The sequence below is a fragment of the Desmodus rotundus genome, chromosome 4, assembly GCF_022682495.2.
Source record: "Desmodus rotundus isolate HL8 chromosome 4, HLdesRot8A.1, whole genome shotgun sequence".
NCBI classification, from domain to species: Eukaryota; Metazoa; Chordata; class Mammalia; order Chiroptera; family Phyllostomidae; genus Desmodus; species Desmodus rotundus.
In genome coordinates this window covers 156149343-156169752 of record NC_071390.1, presented here as the reverse complement: position 1 = coordinate 156169752, position 20410 = coordinate 156149343, and the positions used below count along the sequence as shown (strand labels likewise).

The following is a 20410-nucleotide window of genomic DNA, read 5'->3' as shown; positions in this document are numbered from 1 at the left end:
GCTTTTCATCATTATGTTAGTTGTGAGCTTGTGTGTTTACGTATATTTCTCTATATCTAATTTGTTGAGGTACATTTTTATAGTCTATAATGTGTAGGTACATTCTTCTATACCTAGTTTGTTGAGAGTTTTTACATGAGAGGATATTGAATTTTGTCAAATGCCTTTTCTACATCTATTGAAATGATCATATGATTTTTATCTTTCATTCTATTGATATGGTGTATCACATCTATTGATTTATATATGTTGACCCATACTTTCATCCTTGCATAAAGTTTTACTTTTTAAAAAAATTAATGACCATTTCCACCAAAACATTAACTTTTTTTTATCTTCACTTGAGGACGTGCCCACTGACTTTAGAGAGAGGGTAAGGGAAGGAGAAAGAGAGAGACTGGTTGCCTTCTCATAAGCACCCCTTCCAGGGGCTGAACCTAGGCATGTGCCCTGAAACCCACAACCTTTCAGGTTATGGGATGACCCTCCAACCAACTGAGCCACACCAGTCAGGACCCAATGTGTTAACTTTAAAGAGCTTTTATTTTGGTTACTTGAGAGGCAAAATTTGATGTATGGGTAAAATGTATATACTTATGAGAGATCAATAAATCCATAGCTTCTTGAGACCCCCTGGGGATATTTTATAAAGTATTTAATAATGCCTTATCTGAAACCAATTCTAGTCCTTATCTTAAAACCTTTTAAGATTTCTAAAATATTTTATACACACTTTACAATTTCAACTTTGCCTTTTATAATAAAGCACTATTACTAAGAAAACATGATAGTCATTAACTTGTCCTCTTTGGTTGTGGAGGTATATGTTAAAAAGCATTTAATTCGACCATCATTTACTTATATCATGCAAATGCTGTAATATCAGTGGGAGAATTTTGGAATTCACTCTGGAGTCAATCGGCTCCCAACTAAAGATAACGTAAAAGTGTGTTGATTTTATTTTATGATTATAGTAACAATGCATAGTCATTGTAGAACATTTTGGAATACAGAAAATTTATTTGAAAAAGTCATCCAAAATTTAAGCACATTAAAACTAATCACTATTAACATTTTAATGGTTCCTTACTGTCTTACATATGTATTAGTGGGAATATGTGTGCATTCATATAGCACATATAAAATCTTATGTATGTAGGCATCATATTGAATATACAGTTTACATTTTTTAACTTAACATTAGATAATAAATATTTTCACATATCATTAAGTGTTGTTTCACACCCCTTTATGATGGCATGGTACTTCCTGTCTTGAACACACAGTAGTAATTAATTCAACCATTCCTCAGTTGTTGGACATTTAGGTTGTTCCACGTTTTTTTGATGTCGTAAATTCTATCAAGCATCAAACCGGTACACTTGCGGTACTGCTGAAAGAGAAGAACACCAGCATAGCACTGATAAGCTGAGGTGCTGCTGAGAGAGACGGACGTCATGGTGATGCGCCAAGGGAATTCCACAGCGAGATCCAAACTTAGTGGGAGAACAAGGGAGTAAAGGCAAAGTTCAGCCCTAGCTGTAAAAGCAGGAAGGAAGAGATGGATACGGAAACTATTGTGTTAGAGCCTGGGCAGGCCTTGGCAGATGATGGGCACTCATGAGGTCTGAGTCAGGAAACACTTCAAAGTTTAATTTGTGTGATGGGGGAAATTAATGCCATGACAGAAAGCGCTGGATTTGGAAGAGAGGCTTGTCCAAGGGCAACATTTAGCGGTTGAGTGTGAGCCATTGACCATGATGAGGATGGTAGGTCAGCCAAACGGAAGCTCTAGTGGGCTCTAGGGGTAGGAGATGAAAGTACAAGTCATAAATGGAAAAAGAACGTAACGGCGAACCCCTGGGAATAATCAATATTATACATTTGAGGGTGATTCAACATAGGCAGGGAAAAATAGTTGGAAGTTTCTAGGAGTCACCTGTATTTTTATGAAAAGAAAGGGATAAGAACTGGTAAAAGTCCAGAGAGAGAAAACGAATGAGAAAATCAGAACTCGAGTAATAGAGTTGTTGAGAGTCCAGGAAGGAAGGGAACATCAGTAATAAATTCCACAGTGCTGAGAGCCACAGGCATCCATGCTGAAGGCAAGCAACTGAGAGGTTACTTGTAATTTTAACAAGAGCAAAAAAATGTCCCCACTGTTGATATGACCCTAAGCCACTTTTAAAAGCATTTGGAAGCAAGCGGGTAGTGGTAACTGTGACTTTGAAAATTCAGCGGTGAAAGGAAGGACAAAAGGGGCATGTGCATCTGCGACAGTCAGAGGGTGTGGGCAGGTGGCTAGTGGGTGTGGGCGGTGCCGCAGCTTCAGCATCTCTTCTCTCCTGCACGGGATGTCTGCTTCCACCAAAGCCCGCCCCTCACTGTAAAGCTGCCAAAGAAATACAAAAGAGTGAATTCCTATAGGCAGCTCACCTTGTGGGCCTAAATAGCACTGTTTGAAGGAAAGAAAGAAATCCTTTACTTTATAGAACCTTCAAAGGAATTGTTTATTCAACAGGACATAAAAATCTTTTTTTCAGGCAACCACTGAGGATATTGACCCAAACAGTCAAGAAGAGAAGACTGATGGCGAAAAACCACACAAAGGGAATACAGAACTGGCCTCCTCAGGTTTGTTTCCTAACAGACTAGTTTTAAGGTACCGTAAATCATGATAACTCTTAAGATATTGATGTAATGGAAATAGACTCAAGAGTTGCTCCTGAGCACCGGAAAGGAAATGAGATTCTAAAACTGGTGGGGTTGTGCTGCCACCTAGAGGCTTCTAGGGAAATTCTGATTGATTTACCTGGCTTTGATTTTTTTTTTATCTCCCTCATCATAAATAAGATTATATTGCCCCAAATAAATAGTGATAACAACTGAGGGTCATATTTTAACATGTAGTGACAACAATATATGTCATAAATAATAAATATATCACAAAACTGACACTGAGATAATATAGCTGTTGAATAGTTTGAAAGAATGAATATGGACAGTGAGCATGGAGAGACCTAGTGTTTCCTGAATTAATGTTTTTCAATATTTATAACACATTTCTTCTCTTTATAAGCATAAAAGTCTCTCACCCTCTTCTAATTCCAAGTTATTTTTAAATGACCTGTTAGAATAAATTAAATGCCATTACTAAAAATGTCAAACTGATTACACCTCCTCATCTTGATATGTCCTCCCAGGTGGTGACTTTCCCACCCACTCTAGAATGAGCCCAATTCTTCCTCTTGTGTCAAAGAACACTGTTTCCCTTGCATTCTGTGTACCACGCAATCCTTAACACATTCCAGTTATGAACCCGTGATGATGAAAAAGAACACAGACGCAAAAGGAGGAGTCAGGCGGTTGCTCAGCCTCTGGATGGAAATCTCGTGGAGATGTCCGTCCATCCAACCCACCCATCATAGGGCTTCGTGTCGGCATTTTGCTTCCTGTAGTGTTATTCACATGCCAGCTCTGAGTCTTACTAGGAACTTAAGTTTTTGACGGTGCAATTCTTCTATGTGTTTTATGTGCTTGCTTTTTTGAAATAATATGAAAAAGCTTAGAGAATTATGGCATCTTAGGCTCTTTTATACATCTCCTCACACAATAATCCCACGTCTTTATGTTTCTGGATGTGACTCCATTTCAGAGCCACAGCATTTTACCACAACTGTGACTCGATCCAGCCCAACCGTGGCCTTGGTGGAGTTTTCCTCCAGCCCCAAGCTGAAGAACGATGTGCCGGAAGAAGAAGACCCGAAGACACCAGAAAACGAAATGAGTGGGAAGGTGGAGTTGGTGCTGTCACAAAAGGTGAACTAAAGCAGTGGGTTAAAGCAGTTCAATTTAAATTAGTGTGGCCTCATTTGTCAGCTGGCTGCTGCTATGGCACTTGTTCCTAATGAAGATTTATTTTCCCTTCCTGTCTTTTTTCTACGTTTAACCTGTATTGTTTTCCTAAATACAGATGTACTCCATGTTCATTGTAAATGACTTAAATACATATGGGAAGATGTATTCATCCCCTGGGGCTGCTGTAACAGAATGCTGTAGACTGGGTGGCTTATAAATGACCGACATTCACCTCTTACACTGCCAGAGGATCAAGGCAGCTTTGGGGTCTGGTAGGAACCCCCTTCCTCGTTCACAGAAGGACATCTTCTCACTGTGTCCTCGCTTGACAGAAGGGGCTAGGAGCTCTCTGGGGTCTCTTTTATAAGGGCACTGATCCTACTCCTGAGGGTTCTGCCCTCATGACCTACTCACCCCATCCTTGTAACACCATCACTTGAGGGTTAGGATTTCACCATAGGGATTTGGGTGGGGCCACAAACATTCAGTCGGTAGCTATATACTTTTTAAATGTATATGTATAGTGATGTATACGTAACAAATCACTATAAAATCATTTATAGTGATAGATGTGTAACAAATCTATCAATATATGTACATTTATTTTAAATGATAAATAAATAAACAAACATAGACAGAGCAAGAGTGAGAAAAAGTCACTGAAACCTACCTTTCTATTAGTAATAATTGGTATATGTACATATGTATTTTCCACATATTTTAAATTTTATTTGAAACAATTTTTAATTATAAATACTTGTATATATTTTTGAATGCAATATTCATATAAGTTACAAAGCTTTGCATTGGGCTCTGGTTTGTTGTGTATGAACTTGCTTATTTTCAGCTTACTAACGATTCTCTTTCCCATATTTAGCTATTTAGAGCAGCATACTTCTGATGCCTCTAGATTTCAGCAACGAGGAAACTAGAAACTTAGTGTGCTGATATAACGAGTTTTAGCACCTAGTTTTGATTAGATTTCTTCCTTGTTTGGAGTCTCATCCTTTTCATCATAATTTGGTTTGTTTTCAGGCGTCGAGTCCAAAAGTCTCCATGTTTTATACCAATTGTTCTCAACCTTGGCTACCCGTTAGAATTTAAAAGTATTCCAAGCACCATCCAGCTCAAATAAATCAGAATTTCTGGGGGCGGGGCCTAGTCGTTTGTACTTTTAACAGCTCCTCATGGGATTCTAGCCCGCCACCAAGACAGAGAACCACTGAGCTGCGTGTGGGTGTGCTACCGTACATATGGTGATATTTCAACTTTAAAAATTAGCTCTAAATTTGGATTTGACTTTAGAATAAAAAATTTACCACTTCTACATCTGATTCATCCATCATTTAGTCAATGAATAATGGCTGTGCACCTACTGTGTGCTGGGCACTGTATTAGACACTGGATAATCACCAGTGAACGAGACACGACCCTGGTCTTCGGGAGGTGAGAGTGTTGTGTCTTCGTAGAGCCTCAGAAATGCCTGTTGCCTTGATGCCTTCTGGGAAAGTCAGACTACAGCTACTGCCCATTTTCATACTCAGAGAAGTAAAGAGTGCTCTGGAGGCCTGAGGAGAGCAACTAGGCTGTAGGAGAAACACTGGGGGCAGGCAGACTTCCCTATCTTTGCAGGTTCTGCCTTGTCCATGTTACACTTAGAGCTATTGTTTATCATTCTTCCAAATTGACTTTTTGTTCCATTTAAATCTAAACTGAAAGGAAAACACTATGTCACGCTAGAACTTTTTTAGTCAAGCAGAATGAATGCCATGACTAAAATGTGTTCATCTGCATACCTCATCTGTGAACCTCATGTGGGGTCCACCTTTGGGTCACCGGTACCACGTCTACTCTGTGGGAAAAATAGTTCCCAGGGGTTCTTAACTGTGTGCATGCTTGTATGTGTGCTCACGCAAAGTGGTCTTGGACCCTTTGGCCATCTGGTAATCCTTGTTCGCAGAATAATATTTTTAAAGCATAAAATACACAGAATTACCCAGTTTTCCTTGGTGTCAAGTGGTACTAAGTACATCCAGCCCCTGAATTCTGTCCTGTGGACTCCAGGTTAAGAATTTCTACTAGCCGGTCAGGAAATGTGATAGTGGGTCTTCGAGCCCACTGCTTTTCTCACACCACACGAATTTCTCCCCTCTCTCCTTTCCCCACTGTAGGTGGTCACAGTGGTCTCAGCAGCTTTTCTTTTCTGACTTCACTTGAGAGTGTTGCAAAGTGCCTGTGCACACAAATCGACCTTTTTATACAGGGGGCATTTTGAGCATTTCTGCTGACTGTGAACTGTTTTGTTTACAACTGGGCCTTATCTGAAATGTGTTGTTATCAGACTCGAGTATAAAGGAAATGGTATGAGGCCAAGAGGGGAGGGTTGTCACGTTGCTGCCTGTTTAATTAACACTGAAGTTCATTTCGACGTCTGGTTGACCTCTATAATGCAGAATGAAGCAAGTAACTATTTTCTTCAGGAAAACTGTGTTTTTCTTCAGTAAAATCCTACCAAGAGGAAATTCTAGACATTAAATCATCCTGAGGACCAAGTCATAGATCCGCTTATGATGAAACAAGTGCTCTCTCTATAACCTCGCTTGCCCTGTTGACTATCAGATTAATTGGTTGGGAACACAGCCACCAGCCAGGGTGAATGAGAGGAAGTCCGGTAGGCAGCTGGAAGGATGTGAACTGATACGGCCCTGCTCCTCATTCAGCTCTGTGCTCGGAGTCTACTGATTTTTCCCTGTAGACATTAGTCTGGTGGTCTGGTCTTTCAGCAATCAGTTGACGAGAAACAACAAATCAGATAGAAGTTGCTTCTACCAAAGGCCATTAAGATTAAGGAAAATCAAAATATAATTAAACAGCAATAACAAGGAAATTCTGTTTTTACAAAGCAAACATAAGAATTTGCAAAGCCTGTAATTTGAGAACTATTTACCATAAGACAAGCAATATAACATGCCTCAAAAATCCCCAAAGGACATCATTGCCGTGGTGCTATTTGGTAATGGCTATTTATAATAAATAATGTGTTTATGTCAACAGGCGACGTATAGTATCTTTAATGTGCTTTGCATAAATTTGTTGGGAGAGACATGTAGTACCTTGAGAATCGTGTCCATTAGAAGGTAATACTACTTTAGTATTTAATACTTGCATAGTAAGATTTTTTTTAAATCGTACACGGAGCATCTCACGCCCTGCCATTATAAATTCCGTGTAATGTAGCATCAGGAAGAGAATATGTGATTGATCAATGAGAAAATGAGACAGAGTGGTGTATGATTCTAAAGATGGAGTTCTGCCTTCTGGGCTTAGAGAAAAGTGGACATCAAATCTTTATGCTGTCCTCTGGTTTCTCTGAAAAATTGACCTCTATGTTACAGCAAAACAACACAAAGAGGCACAGGACCATGGGGGAAATTCTCCATCTAAACATTAAATGTTGGGGCTTATTGATTTATGTAATAGCCATGAACGCTTCCGTTTTATTTCGCCTGTATGTTTATTAACAGACAATATTTGCCATGTTTATGTCTGTTGCTCGTGATCCAGGTGGTAAAGCCAAAATCCCCAGAACCAGAAGCAACCCTGACGTTTCCATTTCTGGACAAAATGCCTGAAACCAGCCAGTTACATTTGCCAAATCTGAATTCTCAAGGTAAAGAGAAGGAAATGTTTTATTTTAGTTCTGCATGTTTGTCTGTAGTAAAATATTCTCTAATTTGAAGGAAGACTACCTCCTTTATGTTGAGGTCCCTTTAGCCATGGTGTTTGCCAGAGTCCTTGATGGCTGAATTAACAATTTGCAGAATAGACTTCCAGGGCCGCGTCCTCTATTTGGCCTAGCCAGGAACCCCAGCCACTGAGGCTGTTTTGTCATCCGGGCACTATAGGCAGGATAAGGCCTACACAAGTGTTCAATACCTTAAAATAATTTTATTGGCTCCAAAATGCTTTTTAAAAATACAAAATATAAAATCAATAACTTTAGCAAAAAGTTTATAATGTTAATATCAACTCGTTAACTGTTAATTATCCAGTCTTTATAAAAGATCCACTTGACAGTGATTTTAGAAGAAAGTCAGACTTTCTTGCTTCATAGAGACTACTGGGTGTGCCTGAGAAATCTTTCCCAGTCATAGATTAGACGTATTGCTCATAAGCAAAAACTTTAATGCTTCCAAAAAGTTTTATAACAAGAATAAGTATATGTATATACATATATACATGCAGATACATACATATATATTCAGAGGATATATTTCAATATGTTTCTTATGTTCTGTGTAATATGTGGAAGGGTGGACTCTAGAAATATAGGAGTTTAGGGCCTGTGGAGGATTTTAAATGGCACTACCCACTGCAAACTCCCAAGTACCTTTTAGGTAGGTCCACGTATAGGTTGTGAGTTTACCTCTCTACTCTTTAAGACCCCAACTTGAATCCTTTTATCCTGGTGAGAAACCAAGGTGCCCACAACCACACCAAAAAGAGCCTTAGGGATGTGAACAGTGGGAGGCGGGTCCTGAGAAGTCCATGATCTATAGGGACTGTTCTCCCAAACAGATCACTGGGCTTTCCTGGTGTGAGTTCTTTCTCTAGGTATGAAAACAGCTAGAGTTTAGGAGGCAAAAACTGTAAGGTTTCTTGTTTTTCTTTTTTTAATGTATTTTCCCTGGTACATTTTACAGACTCAACAGCCTTAGCAAAGAGAGGACGGTACAGGTACACTGTAGCTGGAGATTTATTTTTACTTTTCTTTAAAGGGTGGTCAGCTATTTGGGGCAGAATCTGAGTTGGCTTCCATTAACCTTTGTTGATGTCCACGAGATAAGTTGGGCTTCCTCTACATAATGGGAAGTACTTGGGAGGGAATGAAATTGGTTCATACACTGAGGAGCATTAGTTTCTTAATGTGGAAGTAAGTGCAATACTGTCTTCAAAACATTTGTTTTAAAATTTTCAGCCCTACTCTTCTGAAGGAAATTGACAAAAATAGTCTTCTGATTGGCCGGCAATCAGTCACATTTAGACAAATTTAAATTCTGCCCTATTTCCAGCACATTGTAATTGTGTAGATAAGTAATGTGGAGAGGAAATAGATGTGTTAAACCACATTAATTAGTTTTGTGGTCTTCTATATTTTTATATTCCATGGTCTGTTGTAAGGCATTTTGATTGTAAAATGTGCTGTTGAATAAGGGACTTCATGCTATATCTAAATTGAGGGATTAAAAAATAAAATTTGGTAGCAGTAGAGCATTTCAAAAATTATTCTTCAGGATAACATTGTATTTGGCATACATACACCTGTTCTGTACTCCTGTTCATGGAAGGTATAATTACAGTTGAGGCTCTGGAGACAGAACACCTGGGTTCTAATTCTTACTCATCTAGTTCTTACCCACTGAATTCTCCCCAATCTCTAATTGTCACCTGTAAACTGGAAATAATAATAGTAGCAGTCCAATAGGGGTATTGGAAGAATTAAATGAGATAAACAAAAACGAAGTGTTTAGCTCAACACCTGCTCCAGAATAAGCACTAACAATAATCTAGCAGTTACAGAATAGCAGCAATAGAGGTATAGAGCAAAATGCCAGGCAGCAGTGAACTATTCTGAACGCTTTCCTTACAATAGAAATGTTTATATTGTGGAGCTAGGGCTTTAGGCAATAGTTTTCAAACATGAGTATATGCCAATGACGCCGGTGGGATGGGTTAAAGCACAGATTGCTACCCCCCACCCTACCCTAGTCCCCACCCCTCACCCCCAGTGTCTCACTGACTTTGTCTGGGCTGGGGCCACAGTATTTGCATTTCTAACAACTTCCCAGTGGGATGCTGATGCCATGCATCCAGGGACCACACTCTGAAAACCACTGACTTGAAATATACCTTGTATGTTTAAATTGTGCTCCAAACACATCGCTGATAGATATAAAGAAAACAACAATACTTGTTTGGAGTGTATAAACTCCTTTCTTTTCAAGAAGCACAGGCCTCTAATAAATGTAACCTTAAAAGATATGATTTGTCTTTAATTGGAGGGACAGAAAAAGTTTAGGACTTTGCTCAGCTATAGAAAGTCAATACACCGTTATGTGACTAGTCTGAGGTCGCACATCACGCCCAGAGGATCTATAGGGTTGGGACAGGGGATCCTGGAGCCGTACCCAATACGCCTTCCTCTAGACAGTACTTGCTGCCCTGTTGCCATAGCGCCGTCTGTTCCTAGATGGGTCCTGCGAGCCACTGAAGGTCTGCTGCGGGGCCTATCGGTGTTCCACAGACTTCCCTTAAATACACACACATGCATGAACAGCCTTTAAATACTCCGAAAACCTACATAACATACATTTAAAGTTCACAGGTTTCCTTTGCTCAGCTGTTGCCCAACCGTAGAAAGATATCTCAAATTGGTGTTTCAGGAAAATATATGCCCATCTCAAAAACTGATGTCTTTATTTGCACTGAGAATGATGGCAGATGGGCGCGGCGCTAGTTTAAGGATGCGAAGGACCTCCTGTGTCTGCTTGATTCCGTCCCATGACACACAGACACACACACTCTTTGGTCCCACATATGTAACTTCCACCACAGACTTCCACACTTAGCCTTTATAAAGGGTATAAAGTAATAACTGAACTCATCTCAGCTGCCTTATATTTTTGTAGTGTTCTTCAAAAGCAATGCAAACTGTGCATTTTGCTCTTTCATAGTGTACCATCTTATTATTTTGAGGTACAACATTTTAACGATACCACCATTAGATATGAGCCTATCACATTTCACTAACACCAAAGAAGAGAGACAACAGCATAAGCTGTCTCATTTCTGTTGGCTTTCGTCCATGTCTTCAGGTTTTGTGTGAGTTTTATTGAGATATTTTACACTCTAGCCTCTTCCACTCTCAGTTCTTACGTAGCCAGACCTGGGACATGAGAGCGTGGTTCTGTGTCACTCGGCCTCATTTTCATGGTTTTCTGTTTGTTCTGTTCCGCCATCTGATCTAGAGTCTCCTGGCACTGCCAGCGTCCCGCTTAGAGTTCAGAACTCTTGGCGACGCTCCCAGTTTTTCTCCCATTCAGGTAAAATGCGTACTGGCCAGCTGTCTTCCTTTAGTGCAAAAAATCCATGTTGCTGGCAACCAATACTGTTTTGTATTTTTCTTCACTCTTGATTTCAGAAAAAAAAAATGCTTGTTTCTGGCACACAGTTAGCAAAGAGCTGGTTCTTTGATACCAGTACCAGTTATACTAAAATTGGGGGGAAATTCCCAGAATTTTACTTTGATTTTGAAAATCCAAAGAAATAATAATATTCACCTCTCTATTGTCCTCTCCTTCTTTTTTGAAACAGAGATTAGAAGTGTTTACCAGGAACATGGTTCTCTTGTTAACTGTGTCACTCTCTTTACTTCCTGGGTGACATGTGGCCTCGCTCTGTATGATACTTCTCCATGGCAGACAGTGAGGAAACTGTCAATGAAGCCAGAATGCAAGGTGCATTAAAAACCAGCACTTGTAGGAGTAGATTTGCTTCCTTCCTCTAGTCTAGTACTTGGCGCTAATTGATGTGTTCAATCACATTACACTGGTTGTGACTACTGTTGGTGATGGGTACTGCTGCTTCAGGGGTCTGCTTTGTGATAATTTTCTAATGCTCTTGGCTTACAAAAATGGTCTGAAGCTGACATGGGAACCACACTCCACTGAGAGGATCAAAGAGAAATACAGTAGGAAGCTACTCACATGGTGATCCTTTTTTTCCTTTCTTTCTGTACAGTGGATTCTCCAAGCAGTGAAAAGTCACCTGCAACTACACCTGTAAGTAACTCATTTTAAGGAATAAGGTCATGCGGTTAGTGCGATTTTAATTATAGGGTCTTGGGTTCACTCAGAGAGGGTTTGATCAAAAATGGGCTTCAAACAATGGACTGTACAAGAATAATCAGAAGTCACGTGTAATGCTGCCAGGTGAATTATGAAAATGTGGGTTATCATTATGTGGAGTCGTGATCTGGAAACAAAATGGGGAGTCAGGAAAGTAAAATGTGAAAGTAGCAATTAAAATGCATGTGACAGAGGAATTAGTACTAAAATGTGCTCCTGTAAGCATTCAAAGCCATTTCCTAAATGAGGACAATACCTCAGCGCAGTGTATGTTGGCAACAGGGCCCAGCCTGTGCTCTTTCTAGGAGACCCAAGATGTCTTTGCCCCACCTCTTGTCACAGTCGGTACTCTGAGTAATAGTAACCATACGTATAGTTTTCAATTTTTTATTTCCATGAAATAAAAAGGCATTTGCTAGCTAAAATGTCAAGACACGTGGCGCTGTCAAATTCCATGCTGCTCAATCTTGTCTGAACACACTGTTGGCAGACCTGGCTCTTCTCTAAACTGGGTGTGTGCAGCGCTGGCCCATCACGCCTGTCCACCCTCTGACGTCCCCAGCAGATCTGTAGAATTCCTCTGCGGGACCATCAGCTGCAGCGCAGAGCCTGTTGGGTCCAGCCACATAACCACTGTTGCGCTTCTGTCTCCAGACTGACTAACAGTAGGACCCTGGAGGTTTACATACCTTTTCTGAACTTCATCTTCCTTGACTGTACAATGACATGATAATTCCTTTCTTTCGGGGTGTTGTGAAACTTAACTGTAGTAATTTCTCAGAAGTCCCTAGCACTGTACCCAATACGTGAACAAATCCTCCCCGGTGGCTCATCTAAGAGGCCCGCCATGGCCAATACTTGTTCTTACCTATAAGCAAATTGCCTCACTTTGGGAATTCCTAAGTGCCTGTGCAGAATGTAAGAGGGGCCCAGGTGTCACGTAACCCTCAATATCTCCAGGCGCATTCCAGAAATAGCAGCATCTGTGGAGGCTCAGTCTCAGCCAATACTGGGAATCTTGAGTTTCCTGGGAAGCTGGATACAACCACAGGGGCCAGGAACCCTGGAAGGACCCCCAGCTGGCATTCATGGCACAGACTGATTCTTGTTTAAAATTACATGGGAACGACAATGTCACATTGTTCTTGTACCCCATGGTCAGGGGTGGAGAGGAAGGGCACCCTAAAAAGAAACATTCTTATTTCTGTTTATGGAAAATAGAACAAGAAAAAGACAGGTTACTGACCTATTAAAAGTGAATTCTCCAGAAATACCTACCCAAATTTGAAATTCTTTTGGTGATAAATAGTTCTTTGTAGAATAGGAAAGTAAAAGAATTTTCAAAAAAGGAAGAAAGAAAAGAAGGAAGGAAGGGAGGGAGGGAGAAGGAAGGAAGGAAGGAAAGAAGAAAGAAGGAAGGAAGGAAGAAGGAAGGAAGGAAGGAAGGAAAGAAGAAAGAAGGAAGGAAGGAAGGAAGAAAGGAAGGAAAAAAGGAAGGAAGGAAGGAAGGAAGGAAGGGAGAGAAAAGAGAAAGTATGCATTTGATTATGCTGACCTCAGCAGACTCAGCTCTTTTTGGTCAAACTTGGAGTGGCCTTAAGCTACAGGGTCAGGGTCTATGAAGGAGAGAGAAGAGGAGATACACCACCCAGCATGGAGTCCATTCATTCATTCAGCAAATATTTATGGAAGGCTTAACAATGCAAGGTCTTGGGATACTTAGGGGGATAAAGGGCCCTCCCCTCCCTTGAGTAACCCCAAATGCAAAGGAAGACACCAATCTGTAAAAAGGTAAATGGCACACTGTGGGCTAAACGTCCTCTATTCCAACTTTGTCTAGCACCTCTTATATCTCTTTTGTGATGGTTTTTCCACTGTCTTCTGGGATCATTTTTGTGTTTAGTCATACAGCCCCACCCCTCTCATACCACACACACACTCACACTCACGCTGAGGTCATTGTAAGCTCCACAGTTCTGAGACTCTTCGCCAGCCGGTGTCCCCACCTGGCCCATGTTAAGTGCTCAGCAAATAATTGCCAAGGAACACAATCACTGTTCTTTCCCTCTTGCTTATCGCACTGGTATCTTCCTCTGAAAATGCTTATTGTTTTTCTCTCTTGCTTGTTAACAAATGATCTTCTGAGCTTAAAATCCCTGCCCTGCACCTCCTTCTCTGATCTGCTTCCTCCTTTCTTGACTTGTTCTGGCAATGACTACCTCGAGGCATCGAAAAATTGAATAAGTCCTAATTGTTTCTTTTATTTTCCTACTAGTAGACTTTTCCCCATTGGGCTCCTTATGGCTTTAGTCACACAGCCACACCCTTTTTCCTCAAAACACAAACAAAGGCCCAGCTCCTGAGACTCTGAACATTTCAACTGTTTGAAAGTCTTTGGAAAATGCCCAGTAAACCAACGTCCAACATTATTAATCCATTAGAATGTCCCATCTGGCATTCACATCTGGATGATATTTTCTGGTCATCCAAGGCAATTTGGGAAACTTTGGGTTATATCCTACACAACTTGTGGGAGCCTGTAGTCCGCTGCTATGCAGCGTGAATCCCAAGAGGGGCATAGAGGAAGTACATTTCCCCACCTCATCTGCCCTCCTTTCTGTGACGTTTGTGGCCACCCCAACATTTGCAGGAACCACAGCAAGAGTCCCAATCATATGTCTAAATATACTAAAGTTATAAATATGTATAAAGTTATAGATCAAGCGAAACCCGTGGCCCTGCGTGCATTCTCATCCTGGAGATGACAGCCACGGGGTCATGCACCTGAGTGCCATGCAGGTCTGTGGGGGGCAGGGCAGCGTGGAAGGTGGGGTCACCCGGGTATCCTGGGCAGTAACTGGAGCCATTAAACCTTGGACCAGACTACCTCTGTCTAGCTACCCAGGCAGCCAGGGTATGTAGATTCTGCCTGCTCCCTACCCCACCCCACACTACCCCTTTTCTCCCTAACCCCCCACCCCCACCTTACTTTTTTTTTTCAAGATCCCCAAGCAGTTCTAAGTGTCTCTCAAAATTACCCCATCAGGGGCAAAGTAGGAAGAACAGTTATTGGGGAACCTGGTTTGCCTCGACACTTCCTCTGGGTGATGGGGGAGGCCAACTTTAAACCCAGCAGCCCCCCTTTTGCTAGTTTCCCCGGGACACATTGGGATTTTTCTTCCCCCCAGACCCTCGCAATTGTACACCCTGTAGCCTGGGTGCCCACTTGGACTCGCATTTTTATCTCCTTATTTCCACGCACTGACTTGGTTCCCAAACTCTCAAAAGCCTTTCTTTCTTTTTTCTTTTTTTTTTATGTTATTGTTCAATGTCAGTTGTCTGCGTTTACCCTCTACCACTCCCCCCCACCCCAGCCATGCCCACCTCCCTCCCCTGACAAACACCTTTCTTAAAAGACAAAAAAAGCCTTGGATTCGAATGTTTGTTACATGTGTGGGTCCCAGAGCAGGGACTCCCCATTGCCCGGACATCAGGTGACACTGGTGGGTGGCGGTGAGTTAAATAATCCACTTCGGAAAAGGCTGGAGTGGAAAGCAAGAGCAGTGTAAAAGATGACATAGTCCTGCAGTGTGGCAAGCGTCGCTCCTCACAAAACGCACTTGTGCTGGAATAAGCATTCCCATTTGCTTGGGCCCAGGATCAATATGCAGAATGGGTATCTTACGCACCAGAGCGTGAATACATTTAAGAAATCACTTCTAAAAGAAGTGAAGCAAAAGCCTGCCTGTGCCAGAGGCTAATTACTTCGTGTTTTCATTAGCTCCAGAAAGGTTCACAGAACCCTATCAGCCTCTTGGAAGTAAACCAAAGAGGGACTAAGATTGAAAAGTGGTTGCTGCCAACACAGATATATGAACATGTGTGAAGGCTTCTGCTCCTGCGTGTCCCTACAAGTGCCAGCCCGCAGGCTACCTGTGTCCCTTTCCCTGGCCAGGCCTTGAGGCCATGGCTCGATTCTGATTATGTTTTTATCTTCTAAGCAGTTTAAGTTCTGGGCGTGGGACCCGGAAGAGGAGCGCAGGCGACAGGAAAAATGGCAACAGGAGCAGGAACGTTTGCTCCAGGTAGGATGGCTGGGTTTGCTGCCTTTTTTTTCAGCTGATGCTCTCCTAATTCCTGTTATGTTAAATAGATTTTTAGCACAGGAAACACATGAAATTGAATTCTTCTCAGAAGTCAATGAGGCTGTTAGTTCATTTTGTGTCCATGTGACATCATGCCTGTGTCTGATTCCTCCTGCCAGAGGTTGCAATGATAGGAACACAAGGAAAAAGCATTTCACTTAAGAAAAACTTTCAAACCTCCGGGTATCAATGAAGGGCCCAGTCAGGCACTCACCACCTCCTCAGCTGCCAATGAAATACGATCCCAGTAGCAGTGGGAATGAATTGTCAGAAAGCTTTTTGGAAGCATACATGTGAAATAAATTTGGCCTGGCTTCTTGCGTCTTAAGTAGAAATGTTTGCCCCCTCTGAGTAAAAGCTGCTAATTTTCAATTCTAGAAAAATTCTGGGAGGAAACGTATCATGTTCCTTGTCGTTTCAGGCCACTTTTGTGGAGTAACAGGACTCCAAAAAGTTACCTAATAACTTTAGAAACTAACCTAAGCTGAGTATTTGGGATGTGCCAGCAACTGTGATGGTGTTTGACATATTTTATCTGATTTAATTCTCATAAAACTCTTCAAAGATGTCTTATTAGCCCTGCTTTGCAATTGAAGAAGCTAAGGCTCAAAGAAGTTCAATAGGTTGACCAAAGTCACACAGCTAACAAGGGTTGAGCCTGGTTTCAAATCTAAGACTGGAAGACTTTAAAACTCATGTTCTTTCCACGCCCTGACCGGCATGGCTCAGCTGGTTGGGCATCATCCTGCAAAGCGAAAGGTTGCCCGTTCCGCTCCTGGTCAGGGACATGTATAAGTTGTAGTCCAGGTCCCCGGTGTCAGGGCATGTGCGAGAGGCAACCAATTGGTGTTTCTTCCTGACATCGATGTTTCTCTCCCTCTCTTTCTCCCTCTCTTTCTCCCTCCCTTCCCCTCTGTCTAAAAATAAAGTCTTAAGAAAATAATAAACCTCATGTTCTTGCCATTATACCCCCAATAGTACCTATTTTGCCAAAATAATCATAACTAAGAAGTTTAAATCTCATTAATTTTGATGGCTTTCTGCTGCTATGTAGGAAGCAATGCTTAATACAAGTTTATTTTATTTATTTTTTAAATGTTTTTGTTCTAATCCTTTTGGCTTAATTCCCAGGGGCGGGTTGCTGGGGTCAGTTTAGACAGCTAACCATATGTGGTGTGGCTTTAGGTCTGCCAGTTAAATTTGATGCTTCAAAACTGTGTAGAGGTAAATCTTCAATATCAAAACGTTAGTAAGAACCAGATTCAACAAAATCCGGGAGCTGTTGGGATTTTTGTGTCCTTCGGGAGACCCCAGGCCAGCCCCGGCCATTTGCAGGTCTGAAAACCAGACGCCCATTTTCCAGCTAAGTGGTGAACAGCCAGGAGTCAGAAGTGCCACAGAGTAAAGACATCAGGCAAGTGTGCTTTCCATGACGGCACTCTGTTCCACTCTGAAAGGCGACCACAGTTACCGATGCAGGCATATGTCGTGTTCCTGCCCCACTGAGTTGTTGCCCAGTGTGGTGGCGTGGTAGGCCGTGGGCATCGGGAAAGGTGTTTGTGGGGAAGCCGGGAGGTGTGCAGACATATGTCTTTCACGCCGTGCATTACCCTTCTCAGCATATCTTCTTGGTGACGGGAGCATGTGACATGAGCTTCTAGAACCAATAAACCTAAAATGCCGTGACTGGTTTTAAGCTTTTGTGACATTCTGAGGTTCATTTTCTCTACTTGAAAAGCCCCTGAAGCCCCTCTCTGCAATACTAGGTTTTGATAACAAAATTCTCACCTGGAATGAAAAGCCTGGCGTGGGTTGAACAGCCATGGTTTTGCCAGAACATTCATAAGAAACTAGACTCTAGACAATCCCAAGAAAGCCCTTTTGCTCCTAAGATAATGACATAACAGGCGAGACCTGGAGGAGACCTCAGTGCTTCCCAGGGAGATTTAAAAAAAGAAAAAAAAGCACAGACCTGTTTTATCCTCAGAGAGGATTGACAATAATCAGCCTAAAATAGTTGGCTGCATGTCATACACTTCGGTGATCCCTCTGTCTCTGTCACGTCAGGGATGCCGTTCCCAAGGCGTCCAGGGGTGTCAGTTCTCATTTTAGGCACTAATTTTAGTCTCCATTTATTCATTTCTTCTAGTCAGCTGTCAGGAACTCCAGTCACATTTTGCAAGCTGTTCTTATTCAGAGTATTTTATTCTTTTTCCCCTGAAGTGGTGACTAGTGTTGTATTATTTCTGGAAACAGCAATGGCACTTTTGATATTGAAGCCTTCTAATGGGCTGTTTAAAAGCTACTCTTAATTCAGAAGTTACTTAAAGCCAGGGAGATTCCATTTTGGTAGAATGACTACAAGCAAGGAGTAATTCAGCTACTCAGCTAATTATCATCTTGTCCACTTTGGACCTTTCTGCAAGGTTGGTTTGGTTTTTTTTTTTTTAATCTTTTATTAAACTCTCCCAGCAGCAAACATGTTTCTATTAACGGAATGGCAAAACTCATCTCTGAAAGGCCCAGTAAAAAGCAAACTATTGGTTTAGCCTACCTCCTGGGACAAAACCCACATGAAGGAAGATTGGAAGATTTTAGAATCTTTCACTTTTTTCCTCTTTTCTCTTTCTGCCTACTCGTAAAGCTGAACAACAATTCTATAAAACAACAGCAGAAAAGACAGTGCGGGGCTTTTGTGTGTAGGTGTACAGTTGTGAATACACAAAACAGTTCTTATATTATTGTTTATTAATTGTATTATTTTCCATACGAACAACTGTAAACCTACGCTTTTTTTTGCCCCCACCGTGCACTGTTCTCCTTTGGATTTTTAGGTCCCTAACATGTTCGAGCACCATAAAATAGTACTTCCCTTGTGCTGCCTGAAGGGGTTAGATTCAGAGTGTTACAACGAGAAGATAGTCTCACAACATATGATAGACGGTGGTTTAGAAGGGGTGAAAGCCCCAGTGATGCGTGCCATGGCCAGTTCAGAACAGTCTCTGGAAATTCTGTAACAGGAGAGATACCAGAAGGAGCAGGACAAGCTGAAAGAAGAGTGGGAAAAGGCCCAAAAGGAGGTGGAAGAGGAAGAACGCAGATACTATGAGGAGGTAGGAAATTCCCAAGAAGCCATTTGACCTTGTGGTCCTGTTTCCTCAAAGTCAGTCCGTAACTTTCGTGTCTCTGGCATGTGTGTGCCCAGGGCTGTGCCTGATTCTCCTTACAGCAGCGCCTGTCAGCCGCTTCAAAGGAGTCAGATCCTGTGGGCACTGAAAGACCACAAGTCCCCCAAATTTAGTTTGTGATAAGGGTGTGCTGGGTCATGGTCAAGAGAGACAATATAATTCTATCTGATCTGTAGTCAGAGAGTCAGATTTGTGATTTATCTTAAAGAGATGGCATGAGAGTATTGCTTTATTTACAGTATGTTTGAGAAAGCATGTTTGGTAGTGAATTAACTTTATGAGGCTAATTTCAATATCAAGGCCAAATGAATCCGTACCACTGCAATCACTATATACTACTAAAAAGATTGAGTAAAGAGATTTAGGGCCATATGGTGAATATGGTGATAAGGAATGGTGGGGAGGGATATTTGGTTTTGTATATTTCATTTTTTTAGATGAGCAAACCAGACCACATTAGAGAATTTGAGGGGAGCTACATTTTATGTATATTATCTAAAATTTGTTTATGATTAATATTACTGTGAATTTTATCTTCAACAGTAATTTTTGTACCTAATCCAATCCCTGCAGCATTTCTAATAAGGCTTCTTGAATCTCACTAACTAATTAATTTGTGAAGACTTTGTTTTCCTATTAAATCAAATGCTAATTTCTAAATCATTATCCATAGAGTATTATCTGATTTACATGCATTTAGAAAATAAGACCTTTTTTTTAATGCTCCGCTTGTTTGTATATAATCCTGATGTCTTTTTTCTAAAGTTCCTTAATGAAATTTTTCTCTTGATAAATGTGATGTTTGATTTTTTTTTTCCCCTTTCATTAATTCCCGTTCTTCCTCTTAGGAGCGCAAAATAATTGAGGACACTGTGGTTCCGTTTACTGTTTCTTCGACTTCTGCAGACCAGCTGTCTACATCCTCCTCCATGACCGAAGGCAGCGGAACAGTGGTAAGGCGGTAGATTCAAAGCACTTTGGGAAATCAATAAACCTAAAGAGAAGTACCAACCCACCAGGCCAAGTTTTCCACAAGTTTAAATCCAGGACCAGCTATTTCCCTAGAATCACGTCAGCTACCACGTGGCCATTATACCCCTTGGTACTGTCACTGCCATGGCCAAATCCTAGAGTCATTTCCCAAGGAGCAATACAGTCATTACTGAGGCCAGATCTGCCCCCACAGGCTAGCAACCAAGCCTCTCTGCACTGGCTGGCAAGGTCCTGTTTCGTGAGCCATGTGCTGGAATATACTTCTTACTGCTCATCATTCATTCGTTAACAGGCGAGCATCCCTCTCTGCCATAGCACA

At 41.5% G+C, this 20410-nt stretch overlaps 1 protein-coding gene across 18 annotated transcripts in view; it reads left to right on the top strand.

The window, feature by feature from the left end:
- The window catches only part of LIMCH1 (LIM and calponin homology domains 1), a 312399-nt gene that overhangs the window by 274755 nt on the left and 17234 nt on the right, over positions 1-20410 (top strand). For 12 of the 18 annotated variants that reach the window (XM_045182628.3, XM_045182624.3, XM_045182627.3 and 9 more), the window contains 7 exons: positions 2544-2634; positions 3656-3819; positions 7423-7528; positions 11659-11699; positions 15770-15850; positions 18931-19023; positions 19947-20051. In XM_045182628.3, coding sequence (XP_045038563.2) covers positions 2544-2634; positions 3656-3819; positions 7423-7528; positions 11659-11699; positions 15770-15850; positions 18931-19023; positions 19947-20051 — 681 coding nt within the window. Of the gene's footprint in view, positions 1-2543; positions 2635-3655; positions 3820-7422; positions 7529-10886; positions 10962-11658; positions 11700-15766; positions 15851-18930; positions 19024-19946; positions 20052-20410 lie in introns of all 18 variants that reach the window. The other 6 variants (XM_045182626.3, XM_045182622.3, XM_053923564.2 and 3 more) reach the window with 3 other exon arrangements.